The sequence below is a fragment of the Balaenoptera ricei genome, chromosome 21 (genome assembly GCF_028023285.1).
Source record: "Balaenoptera ricei isolate mBalRic1 chromosome 21, mBalRic1.hap2, whole genome shotgun sequence".
Lineage (NCBI taxonomy): Eukaryota > Metazoa > Chordata > Mammalia > Artiodactyla > Balaenopteridae > Balaenoptera > Balaenoptera ricei.
The window spans coordinates 14,032,319-14,060,222 of record NC_082659.1 but is presented as its reverse complement, the minus strand read 5'-3'; the positions used below and the strand labels follow the sequence as shown (position 1 = coordinate 14,060,222).

Sequence of the window (27,904 nt, the reverse complement as noted above, 5' to 3'; positions counted from 1 at the left end):
AATGAAATTTTGCCATTTGCAACATGGATGGACCTGGGGGCTATTATATTTAGTGAAATAAGTCAGACAGAAAAAGACAAATACTATATGTTTTCACTTCTATGTGGAATCTAAAAAAACTAAAACAAACGAATGAATGTAACAAAACAGAAACAGACTCACAGATACAGATAATAAACTAGTGGTTACCAGAGGGAAGAGGAGAATGGGGAGGGCCAACATAGGTGAAGGGGATTAAGAGGTACAAACTACCAGGTATAAAATAAAAATAAGTTACAAGGATATAACATACAGCACAAGAAATATAGCCAATATTTTATAACAACTTTATATGGGGTATAAGCTATAAAAATAGTGAATCACTATGTTATAGGGCTGTCTCTGGACTGCCCATCCTGGACACTTTGTATGAATGGAGTCACACACTACGTGGTCTACGGTGACCAGTTTCTTGGACACACTGGGTAGCTCCCTGCTCGGGGCTTTACTAGCCATCCTCTCAGCCTGGCCCCTTCATCCCCCAGGAATCTGCCTGGCTCAGTTCCCCGCCCCCTTCAGGTCCCTAGTTCAGGGTTCAGGGAAGACCTCCCCGGCCACTCTCTTTCTACCTGCAACCTCCACCCTAAAACACCAGTCTTCGCCCGTCTTTCCTTCTCTAGCGCAGCGGTCCCCAACCTTTCTGGCTCCAGGGGCCGGTCTCGTGGAAGACAGTTTTTCCGCAGACGGGGGGTGTGGGGGGGTGATGGTTCAGGCGGTGATGCGAGTGATGGGGAGCGGCTGATGAAGCTTCCCGGCTCGCCCGCCCACCCGCCGCTCACCTCCTGCTGTGCAACCCGGTTCCTGACGGGGTTGGGGGACCCCTGCTCTACAGCACGACTGCCATACTGCACATTCCACTTAGTTATCCTGTATGTCCTCATAAAGGTAGCGTTTCGTTTGTTCACACACTGCTGTACCATCAGCACCTACGAGAGTACCTGGCAACACATGAGGGACTCATAAAATGTGTTGAATGGATGTACGATCTGTGTCAAATGTTACCGAGAGGTCAACACAACATAGCTAACGTTTTGCTGAGTGCTTGCTGTGGATCAGGTATTGTGCTCTTTCTAGAACTCTGGCTGTGAAGGAGAGAGCCAGGGTGAGTCTCCTCACCTCCCATTCTTCAACTTACTCTGTTACGGTGTCAAGCCCTCCCCTCCATCAAATCTGCTGTGGCCAAGATCACTAGTGGACCTCCACATCAAATGCAGTAGACAGTTGTCAGTAGAGTCTGGAATCAGACTAGAAATCGGGCTCTGCCACCACGAGCTACATGGTCTTAGCGAGACTTTTTTAAAATTTAATTTAAAAACATTTACAATGGGCTTCCCTGGTGGCACAGTGGTTAAGGATCCGCCTGCCAAAGCAGGGGTCAAGGGTTCGAGCCCTGGTCCGGGAAGATCCCACATGCCGCGGAGCAACTAAGCCCATGTGCCACAACTACTGAGCCTGCACCCTAGAGCCCGCGAGCCACAACTACTGAAGCCCGCACACTTACAGCCCGTGCTCCGCAACACAAGAAACCACGGCAATGAGAAGCCCGCGCACCGCAACGAAGAGTAGCCCCCACTCGCTGCAACTAGAGAAAGCCGGGGCACAGCAACAAGGACCCAATGCAGCCAAAAACAAATAAATAAATTTATTTTTAAAAAAAGAAAATCACCTCAAAAACATTTATAATGGTTTGTTTCCTTAAGCTGACATTATATAACTTATAAAAAGCAAAAGACTCACACGAAATTAATTTTTAAAAACGATAAGCACTGAGCATTTCCTTGGGGACAACAGGCTGGCTTTGCATACACACCTGAAGGCAGGGGAGGGCTGGGTTGAGGGAAGGCGGTTTTCTTTTCTTTTTTTTTTTTTTTAAATGGGCAAGAAATGAGCTGGTTTTAATGCTGACGAGCAGGAACCAGTTAAAAGAGAAAAAGGTGACAGATGCGGAGTGGTACCCAGTACCACTGGCTTTGGGAAAGGCCACCTCCTCCCCTGTGGTAACACGGAAGGCACAGCGATGGAAGCAGACACTAGCAAACTGGGAGCTGGTGGCCGGGAGCTGGAGCAGCTCCCTTCCTAGGGTTTCTGGTTTCTGGAAGTGGGGAGGGAGGTTATCTGCTCAGAGGGAGGTGCGTAAAAAGGGGGAGGGGACAGAGGCCTGAGGAAAGTGGGCAAAGTGTGAAAGCCACTGTGGAAAGTGGAAGAGCAAGCTCACTTCAGAAACATGGCGGGATTGTTTCAGGTGGTGTCCAGGGCCGAGGCGACCTCTGGATGGGTATAAACCTTCCTGGGCAGGTCAGAGCACAGCTCTGGAGGTGAGTCAGAACACACCTGACTTGGACTGGAAGTGGCGGCGATAAAAGAGGGTTGGTGTTGTGTTTCTTGGCGCCCCTGGACACGGAGTCTAAGCGAAGTTTTACACACCTAGGGAGACCTCCAATTCCCTAGGGTGGTCGTCACCGCCCTCGTGTCACAGAGTCAATCGTGCAGATGCTTATGATAGCGCCTGGGCAGGCTGAACAATCAACTGCAAAAACTCAGGCAAGGACCACAAAACACTGTGTCTTTCAGAGCAGCTTCTTCTGATATTTATCACCAACCGTCACAGGCAGACTTCAAGTCAACAGTCAGCCTCGCTCAAGAGGGTCTGTCAGGTATTACAGGATGTTTATCATACATGTGCTGAGGAGACATTTTTATTTGACTTCAATGATGGTTTCTCAGCATATCCTATTCTTGGCTGACAGAGAGGCCCTGACCAAAGAACTTAACTCAGCACTCATCTCGAGAGGAAAAAAGCATATTTCAGAGCTCCCTTGGTGGGAAGACAAAAGTAAACGTAGTCTGTCCCCAAATTAGCCTATTGCAAACTAAAACTATTGGTGTGTTTACCTAAAGAAATACATGCTGGGAATAGTGAATTTTTCAGAAAAGTTTTCATTTATTTTTCTACCTCCAAAGCTCATGTTATTTCCATTATACTTAGATTCTAAGGAGCTTAAACTCCTACAGTTATATTCCGCTATTCTGCATTGATTACAGTTATTTTAAATAGATTTAAAGCATACATCCTTAAACTATTTTGCATTGGTTACATTTACTTTAAACATTCTAAACATGTATCCTTAAACTCTAAATTTTGTACATAACATTTAAGCTACTTTAAAATTGGGGGACAAAAAGTTGCCTTTTATAGAATAAACCTAGACTGCAATTTTAATTTTGGGTTAAAACAGACTAATAAAAAGAAAGATATAGAGAAAGAAACTGACACACATTTAACAATGTGTGTTAAATTCTTCTCCTGAGAAGGCTTAAAAGTCTTTCTAAAAGGACAAAAACTGAGGCAAATTCCAAAGGGAAGGAAGAAAGAGAATAAACCTTCCCCTAAAACCCAGCTGCAGAGCTGAGAAAACATTCTGGAGTCCTGCCTGAATGTCCCCTGCTCACGTGGATGCATTCTGCTTGTTAAGGGCAAGACAAAGCCATTGTCTGATGACAAAGCTTGTTGCTAACAAACGCTACAGAAACTTGTTGCTTAGACAATTCTGTTTATTTTTGCCTCGGAAAACGAATGCCATGTTCAGGGCTAAATGACTAACAGGGCACTCCTGCAGCGCACGCGACTGCCGTGCAAAAATCCCAGTAAATCCAGTGATGCAGACGAATATGCTTCTTTGTGACCTGAGAAGCCGTCCATGCAAGAAATCCTCACGCCAAGAGAAGCGCAGGCAAGAGGGAGGAAGATGCACCACCCAGCTCAAGCGAGACTCCTGCAGCTGTCTCTCTGCAGAGACCTAGGTAATGCTGCACACTGTTAAAAACCGATTAACCACACAATGTTTAATCCAGATTAAAAAAGAAGGCCGAGACCACAAACAGTGGCAGGTGACACACTGGGTGGCAGTGGCTCTTTACATGGGTGCCGAGAAGAACACGCGAGTGATATAATCTTCTAAAACAATTAATTATAAATGTCTACTGTTTTCCTTCCTAGAGAGTCTAGATTCTACTGAGGTCAGAGCAAAAGGAAACGGGGTCATTTGCGGAAAAAGACATTTGGATTAGACCTTAGGCGAACCCTATAAGGCTATGTCAGTGGACCTGTGAACAACATCACAGAACTGCTTTTTTGCTGTAAGCCTTCTGCCCATGATATAGTTCTTCCTTAAGTGAGTAAAGCGACTTGCAGTAAAATAAAAACACCAGGGGACAACTGTTAGATACTATTTCCAATGTGGCAAAGGAGGGTAAAGTAACTTACGGTGCAAACCAAGGGCCCCAGAAGTAGCACAAGTATAACTGGATTCAAATGGCACCGCTGTATTTTTCAAGTACTCAAAAGTATCAACAGTAGAGTATTTCTTTTCTCACAGTGCGCTACCAAATTCCAAGGCATAGCCTAACTGCAACAGCCTCGGCAGGCTGACTGAGGAATTCCACGGACGACACACAGCAGGACCTCTCAGCCTGGGCACCAGTGACGTTCTGGGCGGATGAAGCTTTGCTGTGGGGCTGTCCTGAGTATCGTGGGAGGTTTAGCAGCACCTCTGGCCTCTGCCACTAGATGCCAGTGGCATCCCTTTCCCCCGTGTGACAGCCAAAAATGTCTCCAGACCTTGTCAAGTGCCCCTGTCCTCCCACCCCACTGAGAAGTGTTAATACAGAGGCACAGCTCCTGTGAGAGCGCAGAAGGCAAGGCTACACTACCCCCCGACTCTCCAGCACTGGGTTCTGTTCCCCACGATGCGCAGGTCTCCTCACACGCCCCACGCAATCAAGGGAAGGGATTAGGGGGTTCCTCGCTAGAAAGCGTCACCGACAGGCTAACAGGTCTTTGAATCTTTCTTGTACATTGAAATACAAGTTTCAATAAACACCCCCTGAGAAGAGGGTTAAAGAAACAGGTATGGATTCACTCGGGGACTAGTCCAGTTTCCAAAGGAGAAATGGTGCTTCCTTCTTAATGCGAAGCTGATGGCAATTCTCAGTAGTTAGTGATCGTCACAAACTTCTTCAAAGTTATCTGAAAATCACCTCAAAAGCTGCCCAGGAACTAAAACAATATTTACCTACTTTTCAACTTGAGGCCGGAATGTTCTCTTTTTTACAAGTGGGATTCTCTTATCACACCAAACACCTGAAATTTCAAAGTCTGGAGTGTGTCACTCCACTTTAGTAGAAAGTATATTTGAGGAATAAGCAAAGATCTTACAGCAGGAGCTGATGGTGGAGCCTCTCACGTTATAGTGGAGGAGAATACAGCGGCCTCACGGGCCAGGCAAGGCCGAGGCAGGGTGCCTACAGCGCACCTTTTATCTCCTTCCTTTCAACATCTCAAGGGCTGAAACTTCCAGTACTTCCTTTGGTTTAAGGCCCTCCAGCATGCTTTCAATAGATTTTTTAAATAATAGTGTCCTTTCAGTTAAATCCACACATCAAATTGCCGGGAGAACCCTTCTCCCACATTAGAACTGTGACTTGAACAGACAGTAGACACTTAGAACGCAGTTCTGACGCACACGATTTCTAAGTTTTGAGCATGACTCGCATAGCACCTGCCTGTGTGAGTGAGCAGTGCGGTGGGAAGAGTCCAGGACTAAAGTCCAGGAGACGTGGGTTCAAGTTCCAGATCAGCGTGTGACTAACCAGGTACCTGTGTAACATCTCTGGACCTGAACTTTATTCATATAAATGCAGGTCTTAGAATGGAAGGTGACTAAAGTTTTCTGGGGGAAGAGAGGTGGGAGCAGAGTTGGATATAAAATTATATATATGCAATTTTATATGTAACTATATAAAATTACACTCTCCGTAGAGAGTGTAATGGAAGTGCCCTGAGCCCTCGGTCCCTCAAGGCAGGTAAGGGATGGGGCTGTGTTGGATGTTGGGGAAGGAACCGCAGGCTCTGGAAGCTGCCGCACTCAGAGCATCAGGGCTGGGCAGACAGAAACCCTGGCAAGCGCCCTGCAGCAATGGCCTGGGGTGTTTTGTAAGTTTAGGTCATTCATAAATTAGAAACTGTGTCAAATTACTGCAATGCTAGGAAGTTAGATCACAGAGCGTTAGAAAGGACTCTGAGAAGTCTGCTAGAGTCTACAGAGTAGCTCCTTCTTTCAGGCAGGGACACCTTTACATCCCAAATCAGATGAGAAATATTATTTAAAAAAATAATTCCTGGGGCTGCCCTGGTGGCGCAGTGGTTGAGAATCCGCCTGCCAATGCAGGGGACACAGGTTCGAGCCCTGGTCTGGGAAGATCCCACATGCCGCGGAGCAACTAGGCCCGTGAGCCACAGCTACTGAGCCTGCGCGTCTGGAGCCCGTGCTCCGCAACAAGAGAGGCCGCGACAGTGAGAGGCCCGCGCACCGCGATGAAGAGTGGCCCCCGCTCGCCGCAACTGGAGAAAGCCCTCGCACAGAAACGAAGACCCAACACAGCTAAAAATTAATTAATTAATTAATTTAAAAAAAAATTCTATGAGAACAAAGTTAAAAAAAAAAAAATTCCTAATGGAAATCATTATGGTTCTTATCAACAAGTGACTGTGTGTATGTACATACTCAATATAGTCTGAAGTTCTTCTACACTTCTGCTTGACACATTCAGTTCCAAAACTCTTTACTTACACTCTAAACAAGATACACAATGTTGCCAACACCTCCCAATCTATACTATGAGCAGGTCACCCCCAAGAGTGCAGTATTTATATACAGCAGTTTCTATCAGAGTCAAATCAACATTATGTCCCTCTCTGCAGTCAGCTGAATAAATACTACTCTTGAATCACTTTGTTCTTTTTTTTTCTTTAACAATTCATTTAATGTTTCTGTATCATTAGTCAGAAGTCATGTTAATTTGCAGGGTCTGTTTGTCCACAGAGGATCCTTTATTTCCTACCGGGGAAACAGCTTGTGTGTTTTGTTTTGTTTTAAAATTTTTATTGGAGTATAGTTGATGTACAACGTTGTGTGTTAGTTTCAGGTATACAGCAAAGTGAATCAGTCATACGTATACATATATCCACCCTTTATTTTTTTTTTTGGTTCTTTTCCCATATAGGCCATTACAGAGTATTGAGTAGAGTTCCCTGTGCTCTACAGCAGGTTCTTAATTAGTTATCATTTTAACTATTCTTGATAACATTTCAGGATCCAGAACAGCAGTGGGGTGGGGGAAAGCTTTAAAGGGAGCTGAAATACTGGGCTCATTCACATCCAACTGCAGGGAAAATGGAGCATATGTTCCATTACTACTAGAATTCCTACACTTGGCCAGTATCTTAGTTCGGGCGACTATGACCAAATACCACAGACTGGCTGGCTATGAGCAACAGAAGTGTACTTCTCACAGTCTGGAGACTGGGAATCCAGGATCAGGGTGCCACCACAGCTGAGGTCTGGTGAAGGCCCTCCTGTCGGTGGCAGACTGCCACCTTCTTGCTGCGTCCTCACACAATGGGAGAGGCTGGGGATCTCTCTGCAGCCTCTTTTATAAGTCACCAAGTCCATTCATGAGGGCTCCACTGTCACGACTTAAGCACCTCCCAAAGGCCTCACCTCCTAATACCACCAAGTTCGGATGTTAGGATTTCAACGAAAGGATTCTGGGGGAACACGATTACTGAGACCCAAGCAGCCAGCTAATTTTACTAGACCACTTCTCAACTACCTGGGCTGTTCTAATTGTAAATAAAAAGCTAGAGTCGGGCACTAAAATGCAAATGCGAACAGATCACTGGCTCTACAGTAGCGGTTCTCACGCTGTGGTTACTGGAAAAACAACACCAGCATCTCTGGGGAACCTGTGAGGAATGCAGACTTTCAGGGCCCACTCAGAGCCACAGAATCACAGACTTTGGGGCCCAGAAACCTGCATCTTAACAAGCCCTCCAAGTGATTCTGACACACACTGTAGTTTGAGAACAACTGGTCTCCAGGATTAAGCCCAAACTTCTCAGGACAGCTCACAAGTCCCTTTAGGATCAGCCCCTGTCTTCCCATCAAGGCTCATCTCTCCATTACATCCCAAGCACCTGCGCAGTGTCTCAGCTGACATAACCCACATACAAACGCACACGTGGCAGCATCCAGCCGCAGCCCCCGACAAGCCCAGAGGGGATGAGAGCCACTCAATCTTTCTGATTCAATGCTGCTACCCTTAAGAGAGCGCCTTTCTTGAGCTCTGGCCCAGGTAGAGCTGACACTCCACACATCTGTGCCACTACTCAATCCTGAACCTGCAACACTCACTGAATTCATCAAATTGTACTGTGATTTTGTTTGTGTATCCGCCTGTCTCCTCACTGGGCTATGACCTCCCGAAGGTCGGGGACAGGTCCATGCACCGCACAGCCGTGCCTCATACACAACGGCACTCGAAAGACGTTTGCTGAGTGACTGAAGACCTACTTCTGGTGGTTAAGATATCCTTCAGAGTCCTTTCTCTACTGACGTGAAGGGTCCTGTGAACTCAGGTGGTCTCTCATCTACCCAGGATCAGCGGGGGGCGGGGGGGAGGTGTTGTGAACAAAGCAGAGAAACTCGAGATAAAATATAAAGGATAAGTAGGAGTTATCTAGGCAGAGTGATACTGAGTGTAGGGCAGCATTCCAAGAAGAAGAAACAGAATGTGCAAAGAATATGAGGCGGGAGGAATTGGGGTGAGCTGAGGAAATAGAAAAGTGAGTGTGGCTGGAGTTCAGAGGGAGGGGGCGGACTCGAAGGAGATGAGGCTGAAGATAGAGACGGGCCCAGAGCAAGCAGGACCTTGCAGGTTTCACATCGAAGGGTTGTTATTCTAAGAACAATGCGAAGACAATGAAAGGTAAGCATGGGGGTGGCATGATTAAGATCTGTATTTTTAAAAAATCACTCTGGCTTCAGTATGAAGAATAAATTGAATAGGGGCAGGAGTGGATACAAGGAAACCAATTAGGAAGCTACTGCCTTAGTCCGAGAGAGACGCGTGGTGGAAAATGGTGGTGCAGAGAAAGAGCCGAGTTGAGATATATTTAGGAGGTCAGTCTGTGGGACGACAATGGACTAGATATAGTGCATGATGGAGAAGGAATGAACGAGGAGGACTCCTAGGTTCCTGACTTACTCGGATGGATGGCGATGCCATTCACAGAGACAAGAAACTACAGAAGATGACCAGTTATGTGGGACCTGATTTGGACATTTTCATTTGGAGGTGTCTTTTGATATCCAAATAAAAATGTTTAGTGAACAGTAGGTAAGTAGAAAAGCAGAGAATAGAGGTTCTGTAGATAGAAATTTGGAAAGTCATCAGCATATAGATAAAGGAAAGACTAACCAGACAAAGAACACAGAGCAGTGCTATCCAAGGAAATTCTGGTGATGAAGGAAATGTTCCACGCTATCCAATACGGTAGCCACATGTGGTTACTGAACGCTTGAAACATAACTGGTGTGACTGAGAAACAAAATTCTACATTTTTATTTATTTTCAGTTAATTTAAATAGCCACATATGCTAATGGTTACTATATTGGACAGCACAGGTATAAAATAATGAGAGTTAGAAACAAATCTTGAGGAACTCCAACATCTAAAAGCTGAATAGAGACGAATAAGCAAGCAGAAAAACAAACAAACCACTAGAATGACAGAGTGTCAGCCAGGGCAGGTGAAAGCTCCGGAAGACAGTAGTCACCAATGTCACACGTGCCGAACAGTCAAAGATGAAGACGGAAAAATGTTCACTGAAACTAGCTAGTTGGACTTACTAAACTTCCCAAATTCCATCACCAACAAGAAGTTGATGTGATTAGCGGGTAAAATTCAGGCCTCAGTCAATATGTGTGGCCAGAATGAATGATAAAATAAGGTCAGAGGCAAGAAAATTTTGTGAGCAGACTTAAAACTTCTGAGACCAAGTGCTTCAAATTGTTTAATATCTATGAATTTGCTCTAAGAACCTCCTTCTCTCATCATGCCTAATTTTCTTGCCCATAGGACAAGGATCTGAGTTAGATGGTCTCAAAACTTTTTTAGTTTTATGATTATTTACTTTCCCTAGAATTGTATCAGCAGTTAAACTAGCTGAGGCATTGTAAAGACTTTTAAAATCATTCGATACCTTATTTCTTTAAAAGATCAAAATACCGTAAGAAAAAAGCCATCAAGAAAAGAATCAAACTGAAATTTCTACATTGTTAAAGAGAGGAACTTGGTCTTCATTTAAGATAAACTAATCTACTATGAACCTGAAACATGTACAGAGTTTTGTGTGAATTTGCTGGAGTCTGCTGGCGCTCAGAAGCCTTATTTGAACCTTCCTCTGAATACAAAGTAAAGTGGTCCCCCCGACCCTACTCTATCATCCTGAGAAAAGTCAATGCAGAGTCAGCTGGTTAATTCCTTAAGGTTTCAGAGGAAACACAATCAGGTAATTTCTCCCCACTTGTTATACGGCATTTTTTCCTCTGAATCCTCAAACTATTTCACAATTGCATACCATTTCTTAATCATCAACAATTACAGTTGAAAAAGACCTGCCTGAAACATATTTATATGTAGCAACAAAATTATACTTTAGCATATACACACTATTTTCATAAATAAATTTCCCATCTGTAGTTTGAATCCTAAGTATTCTTAGTATCTTCCATCTGGTCATTCTTTCTTTTAAACTCCTTCAGTTTCCCACTCACCAAGAGCACATGGAAATAAGGAGAAACAACATTGGAAACGAAATTGCTTACAACCTCACACACAACCTGGCAGCATCATTACACGGTCACTCTGAGCACAGCCCGATTTTCCAGGTTTAAGGAAACAGTGCAGACAGGTGCAGCTGGTGACGAGAGGTTAACACACAGACTGAGGCTTTTCCCGGATTCTCCGCCCGATGATATTTTCACTAGATCGCACTATCCTCAAAAAACAACAAAACGATTCTATTTGAGGGGAGCCTTTTAATGGTAAAAAATCAAAGTTTCCATAGTGCCTTTTACAGGGAGGAAAAAACACACACACAAAAAAAATTTGTCTGGAAATAAATTACAGATTATTTTGAGGAAGAATGAGATTAACTTTTTATGTGACAGCTGTAAGTCAAAATTCAAAGGTCACAGAGAAATAAGAACTGTTTCCAATAATAATATGTTACTGGACATTTTATTAAAAGAAAAAGGACAATGGGGAATGTTCAATTTGACCTTCCTTTTTATTAAAAAAAAAAATACCTGCACTTAAATTATAACAACCTAATTCTTTAAAATTGAAACCACCTACACATGAACTTCAAGAGTGAGACAGCAGATGGTATTATTTATGAGGGAAGTCACTTCAGACTCTTAACACATTATTCTCCCCTAACAATGGGCTGCGCAAAGATACACAGAAATAGGAGACGATTAACTATTACCTCTATGTTGTCACTTCCAAGCACTTCTCCCCAGGGTTGCTCTCTCCCCACAGCGTGAATCCCAGCTTAGAAACGCCGGATGGGCACTTTTCCACCCTCCTGTCATCCCAGGTCCACAACGCCAGGACCAGTGAGCTCTCTCACCCCTGACCCAGACCCCTACACAGCCCCTGACTCTTTGAGTGTCTTCACTGAGAAACCCTTTATGATCACCAAGAGCAGGCAACCTAAAGACTGAGGAAACTGAGGCCTAGGGAAGTGAAGGACGTGCCCAGGTTTCACTGGGAAGCTGGCAAGAGAACCAAGGCCTCCTAAATTGCAGCTCCCGCACTTTTTCTTCTGCCCCCAAACCTCATCTCACCCACCTGAAGCAGTGGGACCTCACAGGAACAGCAGCAGACTAGGAGTTGGGACCTCAGATGTAAGCTCTGGACAGCCATGTCCCCATCTGTAAAGGCAGCAGGCGGGACCAGCGCCATAATGTCCCACCATCTGATCCCTCCCCACATCCAATTAGTTACCAACTGGGCTGTCTTTCCTTTATAACCTTCCTTATCAATCCCTTCCTTTTCACCACCGTTATCTACACCCTAGATTGCTATACTTCATTCCTGGACACTGTGTCACCTGCTGTCTTTTATTTTAGCCACTCTAGTGGGTGTGAAGTGGTATCTCCTATTAGGTTTGATTTGCATTTTCCTAATGTCTAATGACGTAGGGCATGTTTTCATGTGCTCATTAGCCATTTGTATATCTTCTCTGGAGAACTGCCTATGCAAATCCTTTGCCCATTATCCAATTGGACTGTCTTTTGATTACTGAGTTATATGAGTTCTTTATATATTCTGGATACAAGCGCTATATCATATACATGATTTGCAAATACCTTCTCCTATTCTGAGGGTTGTCTTTTTACTTTCCTGCGGAAGACACAAGTTTTTAACTTTAGATGAAATCCAATTTACCTTTTTTTGGTCACTTATACTTCCCCCTCATTCTTATACAGACCCACACAGTTTGCTAGAATACTGATTCCATGGAACCTGTCTTTGTTCTGGACATGAAGACACACGGTAGCTGAAATCGCTTATATGGTTTTAGCTGCCCAACTTTTTTCTGAGATTTTACTTCTTAATCTAAACCCTATCATAGACTTAAAAAAGACTAATTTAGGAAAAGCTAACTACTGGTAACAGAATTAACCCAAAAGAAGAGTAATATAGCAAATCTTAATGTGGTTATAGAGCTTACTGAAAATAAATGCTTCTAGCATTTTCACGAAGAGGAACTACAATGCTATCTTTTTTTAAAAATAAATTTATTTATTTATTTATTTATTTTTGGCTGCGTTGGGTCTTCATTGCTGCACACGGACTTTCTCTAGTTGCGGCGAGCAGGGACTACTCTTCGTTGCTGTGCACAGGCTTCTCATTGCAGTGGCTTCTCTTGTTGCAGAGCACGGGCTCCAGGTGCATGGGCTTCAGTGGTTGTGGCACACGGGCTCAGTAGTTGTGGCGCATGGGCTTAGTTGTTCCGTGGCATGTGGGATCTTCCCGGACCAGGGCTCGAACGCATGTCCCCTGCATTGGCAGGCGGATTCTTAACGACTGCCCCACAAGGGAAGTCCCTACAATGCTACCTTGAACTTACCAGTTATAACGTTTCGGGTTGAATTGTGTCCCCCCAAAAGATATGTGTAAGTTCTAAACCCTGGTACCTGTGAATGTGACCTTACCTGGAAACAGGTCTTTGCAGATGTCCTGCCAAAGATGTACTGCTTGACTCTCATCTAAGAGCCAAGAAGCGAGACCTGAAACATTCTTCCATCACTGCCCTCAAAAGAAACCAACCCTGCCAACACCTGGATCTCAGATTTGGAGACTCCAGAACTACGAGAAAATGTTTCTGTTATTTAAACCACTCACTCTGTGGCACTCTGTTACACAGCCTTATTAAACTAACACAATAACGCAAGATAAGAAAGGTGTCTCTGACTAAACTCACACAACAGGGAGGAGCACTGAGAAAAGCCAGACAATGGTGGCAACAAGAAATCCCTCTCTAGTATTCTCCTTAAAATGTCGGTCAAACTGTCTGAAAATAAGCTATCTTCTCTGCAGGAACAATGAGGAATAGGAGAGGAGCACAGCCTGTACTCTTGGAGGAATTAATCAGATCACATCTCCTCTGCTCAAAAGCCTCCAAAGACTTCCTCATTCAGAGTAAAAGCTGAAGCCCCTATAGCCCTTCAGGACAGGGTCTCCTGCCATCTCTGATCTCTGGCTTTCTCTCCCCCCACCCACCCCTCAAGCAAGTCTGCATGCTTCTGCCTCAGACTTTTGCACCTGTCCTTCCCCAGACCCCCTCGGGCCCCTAGGGCTTTGCTCACAGGTCCCACCTGGGCGAGGTCTCCCCAGGTCACCCTATCCAAGTGCAAAATCCTCCCCTTCCGGCTGAGCCAGCCTTCCTTATCACCCCCACCTCGCCACAGTTCAACAAGAAGGGAGAACCTGTTTTTCCCCAAGGCACTTCTCGCTGTCTGAAATGCTGTGCATTTTATTTGTTGATTGTCCGACTGCCTCCCAGCCTAGTTCAGGGACTCAGTGAATGCAGAGATTTCACCATGTCCACTGCTGAATCATAATCACCTACTCAGCGTTCAATAAACATTTTTAAATGAATGCATTTGCGCAATCTTCCTCACTGGGCTGAGATTAAGAATAAGTGCCTCTTCAGAGTCTATACCCTCTTTTTTTTTTTTTTTTTTTTTAAAAACTTGGCTCCTACCTTCTGTCAGAGACTCAGAAAGACAAGTAAAAGTCCCCAAGCACCCCTTTGCCTCTGTGTGCTGATTAGAAACCTGGGCACAGGTTAGAGTCTCTGGCCCAAGTCTTCTTGTCCTTTCGGGACCCTCCACTCCCAGACAGGAACTTGAGGGGGCCTGGAGATTTCCATGGGAAGTTCAGCCTACAAGGTAGTAGTGTTGGTGCCTGTCAGCTGGGAATCCTGACCTTCTCTGCCCTCCACAGAGTAACACGTCCTGCAACTTCATAAATGAAGCACCAGGCAAACTGTAGGGAGGTGGGAGCCAACTTCAGACCTTGATTATTCCTCAGCATCAAAGCCTGGATAACCATCTCTTTATTTGAAGAGAAAAAAAACAGGAAAAAATTATAGAACATGTATATGTATATTTTTAAATCTACAAGAGTAGAGGAGGAAAGATGTTCACAATACAAACGTTTAACTAAAAGAGGGACTTTACTGGTGGTCCAGTGGTTAAGAATCTGCCTTCCAATGCAGGGGATGAGGGTTCAATCCCTGGTCGGGGAACTAAGATCCCACATGCTGCGGGGCAGCTAAGCCCACGTGCTCTGGAGCCCATGCACCACAAGTAGAGAGAAGCCCGCGTGCCGCAACGAAAGACCCCGCATGCCGCAACTAAGACCCAACGCAGCCAAATAAATAAATAAATATTTTTTTAAAAAAATAATAAATAAAAATATAAAGGAAAAGGTTAAGAAAATTATGAAACATCAACTCACGAAAGTCATTCAAATCGCTATCAAGATTATGTTCCAACATAGAAATATCAATGAATACTAAGATTAAATTTTAATATGAGAAAAAATTATAAAACCATGATTAGTTTAAAAACAGAACAGAAGCAATATGTACCCACTGACTTTAATATTCTAAAAATTATGACTACAGATGAATAAAGTTTATAAGGGAACACAGAACTACAAACAAAGATTTTTATTAGGATGAAATTACACTTACTTTCTCTTATGTTGTTACAACATTATTTAAACAAATCTGAAATATTTAAAAGTATGCTCATACTTGTCAAAGCTCTGACAGGAGAGAGAAGGCTGGAGACAGACCTAGGACCTTTAGGATGCATACGTGAAGAAAACAAACTGGTTCTTACCTTTGTGCCTCTTCAGCTGGGGGAAGCTGCTAATTGTAGTTGCTTGGATTATTTCCACTACAATTTGATACCTGAGTTTTAAAAAGAGAAAACAAGAAAAGATTGAATAGGAAAAAAGTACTATTTTCAGAGATACGTTTAGAGTGTATTTGTACTAATCAACTATAATACTGTGAATCCTGCCCAAGTATCATTAAAACCATCCAACAGGGATGACGTCGTTGGTCCGGGTGCTGGGCCATGCGCTACTCAATTCTGAGACCGGAACGTAAGAGTTGTGAACGTACTTCTCCAACTCCATTCCCTGTACAGACGCATTCCCACCTGGCCCCCCACTGAAGAGGGAAACCTTGAGGTTATGATCAGCTCCTCCCTCTCCCGCACCCCCCACCTCTGCTCTCCTCCGCGCTACCAGTAACCAGAGTCTATTGGTTCTACCTCCTAGACCTGCACTGTCCAATAAAGTGGCCACGAGCCACGTGGGCTACTTAAATTGAATCACAATTTTAGTTCCTCACCAGCCACACTGCAAGTGCTCAACCACCTCATGGACCTCATGGACCACAGTGGACAGTGCAAATAGAACATTTCCATCACTGCAGAAAGTTCCACTGGATTGCGCTGTCCTACACACTTCTCAAAGCTGTCCTCTCCCCTCCAGTCCCACTGTCACCATCTTCGTGATTTCCTGCATTACTCCTCACTTAGAAGAGCATTCCAGACCAACAGATTCAAAGCATCTGCAGTGGGACTCTGGTGTCAACACTGTCTAAGCTCCCCAGGTCATTCTAATGCACAGAGAGAGCTGACAGCCACTGGAGCAGAACACCAGGTAGATGTACGTGTGACTGAGGTCACCTCTGTGTGAGGAAAAAGAAAAGCTTATATTTTTAGTGCCAAGTACAACCCTAGAATTGTGGCTATTTTGAGCATATTCAAGTCAGGTGAGTTATGAACCCAAGCTCTTAAGTGCTATTTAATTATTATTAAGTATTGCCCTAACCAAACTTATCTATCCTGAGTGTTTCTTAGCCCTTAATTATGTTGACTGATTAAGAATCTGCCTATCATAAAGCTATTTAACATTAACTCTTTATCTGAACACAAACTTTGCAGCATTCTAAGATTTAATGCTACATTTGGTTGGCTTTTAGAACACAAGATATGTTCTTTTGCTTTTCAACTAAAACCCAGAGGACAGACGTGAATTCATCTGTCACAGCTATTCACGGCCGCCTCACAAATTCACATCTTTTTATTTCTGCACTTGCGTAGTAAGAATATCGATGCCCGCTCTCACCACCTCAGAGAACAGGCTGTCAGGAGCGCTGCCGGCAGTCACCTGGAGACTGTGGCAGACTGCTGCTTGCCAGCACCCTTCCTCTCTTTTTTCCCCACTAACTGGAACACATTTATTGGGGAAAGCAATGCACCCAGCTCAAAGCGCTAACCTTCTCCCTAGCAGTTAGGGACAGCCATCTGATACGGTTCTAGCCTGTGAGATATGAGCAGAACTTGCCGGGAGGGGATTCCAGGAAGGGTTTTTAAAGGGGCAGACCCCATGGAAAAGCCCTTTCAGTCTTCTGTCCTTGTCCTTCCTCAATTTTCCTCCATGGAGCAAGGATGCAGCTGGATGAAGGCACAGCAGCCTTGAGGATGAAAGCCACGTGGCGGCGGGAGAAGACAGGAGGAGTTCAGGTGTCCAGTGACATCACTGAGCCGTGACAACAGCCCCAGCCTGTCCAACTCAGGACATCTTGTTATTGAGGAGAATAAACCCCTAACTTGTTTAAGTAACTGTGCGTCGACACGTCTCATGGCCAAATGCCGTCTGACTGAGAGACAGCTCTCTGAAGTCTCCATCCATAGAGAAGTTATCTCCAGGCTGAATACACACTCAGGCGATGTTCTCCAAAAGGAGGCCTTGCTAGGACATTAATGATCAATAAAGTTGTCTGATGGAACTGCCTTCATTCCTCCATTAATGGTAAAACACAAAAGTAGCTTTTCACGTGATTTTTCCTGCCAGTTATGAACAGATGAGGAAACAGCTTATAAGAAGCATACACAAACCTGGAATCATCAAAGTCAAACACTCCTTAACCAAGTCTTTAATTTAACCTTGGACTTAGGTTCTATAAGCAGAAAGCACTGACTTTTCACTCAACTCCAACACATGTCACCCAACTCCAAACATATGCTTGTTGCAGAAACTTCTACGAAGAAAAGCATGAGAATAATCTATGTGGTCAATACGCTTTCATTAAACAAACACTTTTTAAATCAGTTCCTAGTTTCTAGACACACTGAAATGAACAACAGCAACACGGTATCTGCTTTCAGAAAGCTCTGGGGATATATCAGACTAAGGGGAAAACAAACGCTCAGCCTATAATATTTGAAAGACTACATAAAAATAGATTTTAATGACACACTGATTTTAAAATGCAAAATGGCATGTACACTTACGATTGCAGATACGTAAATATGTGGGTATATGAACCAGGGCTACAACGCAAAACAGAGAATAAAAATGAAGGGCATCCGTATTAAAATGGTAGAATTATAAGTCATCTTAAAACTGTTCCCAAACTGCTTACCTATCTTAGCCAGTTCAGACAGACTTACCTTCTTTCCTGCACAGGAAGCTTTCCTTACCTCTGCATTTCTGCACCAGCCTCATCATCCTTCTATCCTTTAGGCTTGCAATCTCATCATCTTAGATATCTGCCCTCCCATAAACATGAATCTCAAAGTCCTTTCAATAAGTTCCTCTCCTCCTCTTCCTCTTGTCACCACCCTATTTCAGGCCTTCTCACCCGTGGGTCAGCTGCATTAGCTAAACGGTCTGTCTCCTTGATGCCAAGCTTTCTATCTCCCACCCAACCCACTTCGAGCGCCCCTGTCAAAACACCTTCCTCAAAGACCACTCTCAGCTCCTCGTCCCCCGCTCAACCCCTCCAGGGACCTCCCCAGAGGAGGAAGCCTCCACTCCAGCCTCCCCTGCACCTTGGCCCTGGCCCCCTCACCCAACCCCCATATAAGCCTGGACTGAAGCCACGACCGTTTCCACACTGCTCTCCCCAGACTGCAGTCACTTTCCAGGCTTTCGCTCATGCTGTTTCCTTCTGAAAACAATCTCCCTTCTTGTCCACCTAATTAGATCTTACATATGCTTTTCTTCCCTCAAGTCATTCCCAATCCCTCTAATTCACATTAATATTTCTCCTCGCTGAAACCCTAAATTACTTCTGCTCTATAATAGTACCCATTTATCTACTATTTTATACTGTTATCTTAAAGAGTCACATTTCCACAAAGAATGTTGTGAACGAAGAAAACGGTGTGTCCAGCGTGTTCAGGGCCTCGCCCTTCTTTTTAAAATGGTCACACATCTGAGCCTAAGACAAAATTGTGGCTTTGTCTATAAAAAAAGATATGCTACCTTTTTTTTCTCTCCAACTAGATCATAAGCCTCTTGAAGATAGGGATTGAGTCTTGGATTCTCCAACCGAACCTAGCTTGGCAGTAAATATTAATGAGTGCTAGGGACAGAATGTTTGTGTCCCCCGAAAAATTCATATGTGAAGCCTAATGCCCAGTGTGATGGTATTTGGAGGTGGGACCTTTGAAAGGTCATTAGGTCTCGAGGGTGGTACGTGCCCTTACAAAAGAGACCCCCCGCCAGAGAGCTCTCTCCACCGCGTGAGGCCAGAGCAAGAAGACTGCTGTCTATAAACCAGGAAGCGGGCCCTCACCAGAAACCCAATTTGCCTACCAGCACCTTGATCTTGGACTCCCCAGCCTCCAGAACTAGGAGAAATAACTGTTTGTTGTTTGAGCCTCCCATTCTATGGTATATTTGTGATAGCAGTCCAAACTGACTTATTAATGAGCTACATTAATAAGTGTTAACATCTGTAACACTTAACAGGCACACATAACATTCTGAACAATTTGTTCTTTCGATATTCTTAGTGATTTACACTCTGGGACAAACAAGTCATCAATGGTACTGAAGAAAATATACGCCATCTGAGTAAGAGGTAAAATGTTCAAACAAATCTATAAAATTATAAAGTAATACCACCTAACAGAGTCCTTTCATCAGGTACCAGGTACCTGATTAGATTAATTTATAGTATCTCATTTAATCCTCACAAGGTGCTGTAATTAACCCCACATTACAGAGGAAAAGATTAGAGTTCAGGTGTATGAAGAAATCTATACAAGGTCTCACCGCTTTTAAGTATGAGAGCCAAAATTACAACCTAGGGCTTGATTCTGAAGCTCACGTTCTTAACCATTTTCTGGCTGCCCTAAAATTCAATATAGGTTAGTGTTTATCTTGTCTAAGGCCCTTCAAAGCACATCAGCATGGCCAAGGCCAGACCATCTTTCCAGCCGTACTGCCTTCCATATCCCTCTGGGATACATCCCATTTTCCGGCCAAACCAGACCATGTGCAACACCCCAAACACAACGCAGCTCCTTCCTGCCTCCCAGCCTTTGCTCCCCTTCTTCTCCCTCTCACACACAGCCTCCCCGCTCACCTGCTGAAATCCTGTTCACTCCCAAACACTCAGGCCTCGCAGATTCCTCTCGGCTACAGGATGAAAGATTTGCTCCTACCCACTTCTTTAGCTGTTCACACTCTACCTCTGGCCTACCTTGCTTCATATTTAGCTATTTACACCCACAGGGGTCTCCTACACTGAACAAGGAACACCTTGATGGCGGGGAAAGAATCCAAAGATCCGCAAGTAATTCATCTTTACAAATACCAGGCCCTCCTCACACAGTGCTTTGCGCACAGGAGGCGTCTGAAGATGATTACTGAATCTGTAGAATTCACTTTCACTTGATACCAAAAGGCAAAGTAGGAAATGAGAGACTTTCTCATTCTCAACAAAACCGTGCGACACATACATCCAAATGCTGGCCATCCTTGACGGCACAGGCTTCTTAGTCATCTGGGGCGTATTTGGCGGCACCCGGCACTCACCTGGCCTTCCTCCTCCAGAGGCGGACGTGGCCTAGCTGGTGCCAAGTGCGGTTCAACCATCAGGAAGACTAATATTTGTCAACATGCTCTTGATCAGAAAAGCAGAGACTGTTCGTACGTTTTTCCAAAATGACGTTGTAAACTCAAGTTTTAGGAGGAAGCAGCGAACCAAGAATTCAGCTCTTTTCCAATTCTGGCAAGATCCTACCCAGAGCACCCCTTGTGTCTGGATAACGAAAACGTCACACAAAGCTAGCTGCCAAATGTCCCTCTGAGTTGCCACCTCACCTCTCTTTAGTTTTATATACTTCGCTAAATTAACAGACTTGGAACAAGACTGTTTTTATGAACTCTTCTCACCAATGTTAATCGCGCCTGAATGCTACACAGTCCTTCAAAGTAATCACCTTAGAAATCAACACCTTCTACTGTCAAATGTTCAGAACAGCTTTGGGATGCTATTAGAACTGATTTCAAAGTTATTTAGAAGCCAAACCAAAAAAATTAGTCTCGTCATCTCATCAGGCACACCTTTTAAGTGTTACTTTAGAGCTGTCTTGGGTGTGCACGTGCTGGAATGTCTTAGGGGAGTCAAAGGCTGGACAAACCCTAGTCTAAGTGTACCATATGGTAAATGGTTTAAAATACCGTTTTATATCAAAATTAGCAAGGATCTATTATGGAATAGAATACCATATACACACAAATGTTCAAGAAAAAATCAGAAATTTAAAAATAAAGTTTCAGAGTTGCCACAGGCTACTTTGTACTAGGCTAGGGATAATGTTTTCATTAAAGAGACTTCAATTAAAATGTTTAAGAAACGAAGCCATGGTGACTTCTGCTAGCTAAGCTGGAGCTGCTTCCCACATCCACAGCACTACTGACAAGGTCTGCTGGGTTATTCAGGGAGTGGATCAGAGCAGCTCAGAATGTGAGCTCTGGAACCAGATGGCCTGTGTTCAAATGCTGCTTTCGACACTTACTGTGTCACCGTGGGAAAATTATTCAAGCTTTTTAAAACTGAAGAGTCCTCATCTGCAAAAAGTGGAATAACAGCATTTTTCCTCATAGGGTTGCTATGAAGATTACATGAGAGAACACCTTTAAAATATCTGGAACAGCACCTGCCCTCAGTGAGAATTTAATGACCGTTAACAATTATTGTTCCTTAACACTGCTGCTGACTCCTCAGATATGTGCTATTTAGGGAGATGGTATGTGTGTGTTTGTAAAATATATATAAAAGCCATTTTAAGTAACCTTACTTTTTTTCCGGACTATAATAGTGTCTCAGGCCTGATCAATCGAAGACCACCAGGGTCACTGTAGTCCAACAGCCTCAGGTTTACTGACCCACTGCCATGAGCAAGGGGACCCAGGGGACATCTCCCCAAACAAAGAAAAAGATAAAGTTACTACTGGATTCTGGGGAAGGGTGGGGTGTGGATGAAATTTAAATGAAGCAGCACTGTGACAGGCTCAAAGCGGGGCTTGTAAAGTGGTCAATTTCAGATGGATATAGGGTCCCACTGCCTTGGAAACTACAAAGTTAAGATAAATATGGGATGCTGAGTCCAGAAACCCCTTATCTGCAGCTCTGCATCTGGATTAAAATGAGACTGCTTCTCTGTGTCAAAGTGACTGAAATCCTCCAGGCAAGAAGAGGATGTGTCATTCCTTCTGATATAATTTCACATAGCAAAGTTTCTGATAGAATTTAGAGAGCATGTTTCTCAGTGAATAAGAAAGCAGTAGTCACTAAGCGAGGAGAATCATTATGACATTTTACAGCCACTGAATATATTTGGAAGAAATATTGTTTCCTGTTAACTTGGTAGCTGGTTTTAGTGTCTGTTATCCCAGCCTGATAAACAGACAGGCAGATTTTACTTTCTCAGTCCGAGCCAATTTTTACTTTCTCTAAAGCAACATATGCTCTTCCAAGAAAATGGGAAAATACACAAAGCACAACATTCAAAGTTAACTACTATTAACATTTGGTATACCTTTATAACCTTTTTTCTATGCGAACACAATTTTTTTTGTTTTATAAGATGGGATTTATGTTAATAAATACTGGCTTAGAGCCTTTTTAATTTATAAATGTAGAGTTACTATCTTCCAATATTATTAAATATTCTGATGCAACATCATTGTTACACGGCAATCCATTGTATAGATGAGCCAAAACCTTTTAAACCAAACCGTTATTGTTAGACATTTAAATTATTTAGAGCTTTTCTCTATTTTAAATAAAATTACAAGAAACATTCTTGGAAAAATCTTTCCATGTAATCATGGTCATTTTCTTAAGATAAATTCTTATGAATAATGAATGTATCAAAAAGTGCACACTTTGTATCACAAAAGTGTATCACAAAATACACACTTTGTGATCTTTGTTCAGATTATAAAAACTGTAACAGAAAGGCCATAATTTCTACTCCTACCAGCAGGACATGAAGTTGTCTATCTTCCTACACGCTTGATAACACTAGGTGTCAAATTTTTAATCTTCACCAATATTATGAACAATGAAAAGTATATCATTTTAGCTTTTATGTCTGAGTACTACTGAGGATAACAAGGGCCTGAGCTATCTTGTCAGGAGGCATATTTAATGGTATTCAGGAAGTGGCCGGAGCTGTGAAACAAGCAGGGGAAACATTTTCAGTTAGGGCTTGGAGGAGTAAGAGGCTCTTTCCACTAAAGGGGCTTTTAAACCTGTTTTCCACTTTTCTAGCGCGCAGAAGGCAACCGATTTCACAGAGAGTCTAAGGCACGTTTCCCAGCCTTTTTCCATTCGTGGCACACACAGCAAGTGACAACATCTGATCAGGACACTGGGGTGATCAGCCATCCCAGGCCCTACCCAGCCACCTCGTGGGCTGAAGAGACCGGTCATCTCTGAACACCCACGCACTGTACTTGAGTTACACCAGCTAGAAAGTTCTGCACCAGAGCAGCCTGAGGAATCCCGAGTGTAAGCAAACACACACACACACACACACACACACACACACACACACACACACACACACGATTCATGTTATATATACAGAAAATAATCTGGTAATATATATACACCAAGTATTCACAGTTTTTATCTGTCTGCAATAAGTGATTTCCATTTCTTAATCTTGTTTATATCTTTTAATCTTCCTAAAATAACTACCATATATTCATTTTCTAGTTCCCAGAGCCTACAGAAATTACATGTTACAGAAGCGGCCAAAGCTTTGTCACCACAGGCCAGCTGGTGCCCTTTAGTTAACCTCAAGAAAGCCAAAGTTTTCTCTCTGTTGCCTGTACCTAGTTTCTACTTGTGTTCCTCATATTTTTACATCAGCTATTAATATAGTTATAAAGAATTTATAGATTTATGTTTAGCACCACTGCAGTATGTTCCATTCCCAGTCCTTACCTAAAGCATTTTCATTTAGAATGGTTCCTGAATATCATCTTCAGTTGCCTAGTTTTATGTTCCATATCTAAAGTGTCCTAATGACTTCTTATACATTTTGAACAAAGTTTTTCTGAAGGAAGATATTGTCGTCTCAGCTCATCCATTAATCCTACTCAAGTCAGGACCTGAGGGTGTTCTAGCCTGCTCCTGACAACTGTAATTTTTTCAGGTCTTACTGGGAGCCTAGATGTCCCGCATTACACATATCATCTCATTTAATTATCACAACAACCCTATGCAGTAGGAGCTATTTTCTCCGTTTCACAGTGAAAACTGAGGCTCAGAGTGTAAATGACTTGCCTGAGACCATGCACTTTGCAAGCAGTGAAGCCGCAGTGCAAACCAGGTCTGTGAAACCCAGGCCTGCCGGACCCTTGAGCCTGTGTTCATGGCCAGGGTCTGCCGTGGTGCTTGACCGGTCACTACAGGTTGACTTCTTGTGCTGCTAACGCTCCTCGGCCTCTAGAAGAACTGCATTTCTGTCAAGCGCAGGGGAATCGACAGAGCGCGCGCTGCCGCTACTCAGTGCTGGGCTGAAGTCAGCTTGCGAGGCCTATGCCAGCTCAGGAGAGCTGGCTGTTGCATTTCAGCAATTAAGCCCATCATTATTAAAATTAAATTACACAAACCTACCGTTTTTTAAAAGTAAAAGTACTCAAAACTCATCGTTTCCTAATAATTTCATTCATTTTACTATTACCTATGTTCGAGGTTATTTACATCCGTTCCACCACCCTTCACTACCACCCTTCCACCAGCCTTCACTACCTTTTTTTTTTTTTTGGCTGCACCAGGTCTTAGTTGCAGCACACGGGATCTTTGTTGAGGCATGCAGGCTCACAGTTGTGGCATGCGGGCTCACAGTTGCGGCATGTGGGCTCACAGTTGAGGCATGCGGGCTTCTTAGTTGAGGCATGCAAACCCTTAGTTGCAGCATGCGAACTCTTAGTCGCGGCATGCATGTGGGATCTAGTTCCCCGACCAGGGATCTAACCCAGGCCCCCTGCATTGGGAGCATGGAATCTTACCCACTGGACCGCCAGGGAAGTCTCCAGCCTTCTCTACTTGTGAACCATAAAGTTCTTTTCTGTTGAGGAGGTACTCAGCACCACAATTTTTGTCTTTGTCTTTTAAAGAAACAAGCAGTACCTATTGACCTCACCCCTCCCTCAACTCTTCATGTTTTAAGTCCAAGAAGCACCATCTCTGGCCTCCCTCCACCTCTCACTCATTCCTCTCCTCTCCTCTCCTCTCCAGAGAGGAATAAGCTTTTAATCTGATCACAGAGGAGGAGGAACTGGGCCTGTGAAGCACAGCCCTTCTGTTCCCCTTCCTCTTAAGGGCATGCGTTCTCTGCCTCCAAAGGGCAGCCAGCAAGTAGACTGCACCTACCAGGGAGACGGAAGGAGGGAGCAGCGGGGACAAGGAGAGGGATTCCGACCCAGCAGTAACAGGTGGGAAAGAATGTCTAATTGTGAAACTCAGTTTCAGAAAGCACACTGCCTGCATATATAAACTACATTGTCCAGGATCTCCAGTAATAAGAGTGACACTGTGGTCTTCATTTGCCTTATTTCTTGGCCCTAAGGTGGGTCAGACTTCAGGATGGAGAGAGGACCACTGCTATTCATTAGGCCTCCTCAAACCCCAAGATGAAACACTGCATCCCAGTGGGCCACTAGGAACCGCCCAGTCTTCACAAAGAAATTAAATCTATTTGGATCCTTAGTCTAATGATCATAAACAATAACAATAATAGTATCAGCTAACAATTAGGAATATACAGGTCCTGGGCCAAGTGCTTTACATAAACTGACTTGTGGTCCCAACTGTCGTTCAGAAAGCAGGTAACCCTTTACCCACGCCTAACACGGTACCAGCGCTGCTCTAAATGCAAGCACATAATGAATTCTTTAATTTCAGAGACATCATAAACTTCTTCATACCAAAACTCCCCTTCTCGTATCAAATTTTACATTGCTGCCAACACTTACTTGTCTTTCCTCCTAAATGAAAATAATCTGTGTTCTCGGATATGTTTAACTTCCACCTCTGTGCCCTCTGCTATTTCTAAGACACTAGAAGCAGTTATATTCTAAAGTCAATGTACTTTTATTTTTCATAAAACTGAAAGATCTTTTAGAACACTTTTCATAGGCAGCCTCACATTTTAATGTGTTTTTTTAAAACTAAATTTATATTCATTTATTCTTTTCATAAAAATTTGCCAGGCTTCTGTTTTACACTTACGAATTTCCATCTCCCTGTCCACCCACACGAGCCTTCCTCAGCAGTTCACACGTGCTCAGTGATTTCTGACACGCTGCAGTAGGTTGTCTTAGGTATGCGTGATTTCTTTTTTCTTGTTCCTCTACAATGTAATCCTATTTTACTGCAAGATTCACGTCTTCAGAATCACTGTTCAAAACACTGCACATTCAACTAATTTAAGTTCTTCTACACAGAAGCATGCAATTTTAAGAATTTTAATACTTTTAATATTATCCTCATGTGCAAATGCACCTAAACTGATTCAGAGCTGAAAATCCACCCCCTTACGATATCTAGAGAAAAAGTACTAAGCGACCCCTCTGTAACCCATTGTTAGGCATGATCTCTTAAGTTAATCCATTCATTATGCCCATTGCCTCTTGCTTTAGTCTGGTAAAACTGAAAAACACCACACCAACCTCAGTATGTGCCAGATAAAAGGTTCCCCTTCTCTTCTCCAGACTAAATAATCCTTAATCTCTTTAATTTTAAACCTTTCGTTCATTATTAGAATTTCCTATCTATTTTTAGATGCTCCACAGTGCTCTTTCAATGAGGGTCAGAAGTAAACAAATACAGAACTGAAAACTCTAATAAAGATTTGGGCTGGTGGCAAATGAGATTCTGGCGGTGACAGGCTGCTCTGATTTTCTTTCTTACTACTTGTTTCTCTGGCAGTCTGTCACTGCCTTAATAAAAGATGACGGTACTTCTGATGGCATTGTTCCCCACGCAAGGATTAGTGCCTGCAAAGGCTCACGTACAGTAGATAGAGAGTTATCTCCACACCTGCAGAAAATCCCACAAGGCTGGGGTCGTGTGTCACTGCTGTTCTCTGCCCACCTGGCTAGCAAGTTACCCAGCTTTACATATGGGGTTTGAAGTCAGACAGACCTGAATTCAAATCCCAGCTCCGTTACTTATTAGCTTTGTAATCCGGGGCAAGTCGCTTTCCTCTCCTCAACCAAATAATGAGAATCACAGTACCTACTTCACATGGTGGTTGTAACAATCAGATGATAATTATAAAGAACCTAGCACCTAGTGTCAACCTAGCTTGACACACATCAGATAGTTAACAAATGGTAGCTTAAAAACAAAGTTTTCCTTTCTTGAGCATTTGCTTGGCATCTCTTTAACCCTGGCAAATGCCCAGTCCAGGGAAGCAGTCATTTCTCCAATGCCTGTGTGGGAAGCAGTGCTATCCTGCCTCACTATAACTACAAAACATGAAGTACTGTAGCAAAAACAGCTATTTGCCTCTTCCATACCCATTCTTTTTCCTTCCTCAGTAATAGAACCCTCCATTTTTAATGAAGCCTAAGGGTGCCCAGAATGAGACTACTTGCTTTTTCTCAATTGTTTCGACCAACGAAACATAAACAAAAATGTCATGTAGCAGCTTCCAGAAATTTCCTTAAAAGACAAGCAGTACAGGACCTTGGCCACCATGTTTCCCTGCCTCCATCCCACTTCCTGGGATTAGGGTATGACGGATGGCATCCTAGAGAACATCCTGAACCAGGAGGACTCCGGAATACAGGATGGCAGAGCAGTGAGCCAGGGGGAGCCTGGGTCCTTGAGGAAGGCGGGGCCCCGTACCAGCCCTGGACTGGGTACTGCAGACTTCCCTTAAGCAAGGAGGAAGAAAATCCCTCTGTACTTTGACAAGGCATCATTATTTTGTGGGTTTTCTATAATTTTCAGCAGTATCTAATCCTAACTAATATAAGTACAGTACCTCCAAACTGTTCACGGGGTTAAACCAGTGGCTCTTAAGCAAGGACAATTTT

General features: G+C 43.6%; 1 protein-coding gene across 6 annotated transcripts in view; it reads right to left on the bottom strand.

Annotated features, from left to right (window-relative positions):
* SNX25 (sorting nexin 25) overlaps window positions 1-27,904 on the bottom strand; it is a 113,165-nt gene that overhangs the window by 35,089 nt on the left and 50,172 nt on the right. For all 6 annotated transcript variants that reach the window (XM_059909736.1, XM_059909735.1, XM_059909734.1 and 3 more), the window contains one exon: window positions 15,367-15,437. In XM_059909736.1, coding sequence (XP_059765719.1) covers window positions 15,367-15,437 — 71 coding nt within the window. The remainder of the gene's footprint in view (window positions 1-15,366; window positions 15,438-27,904) is intronic.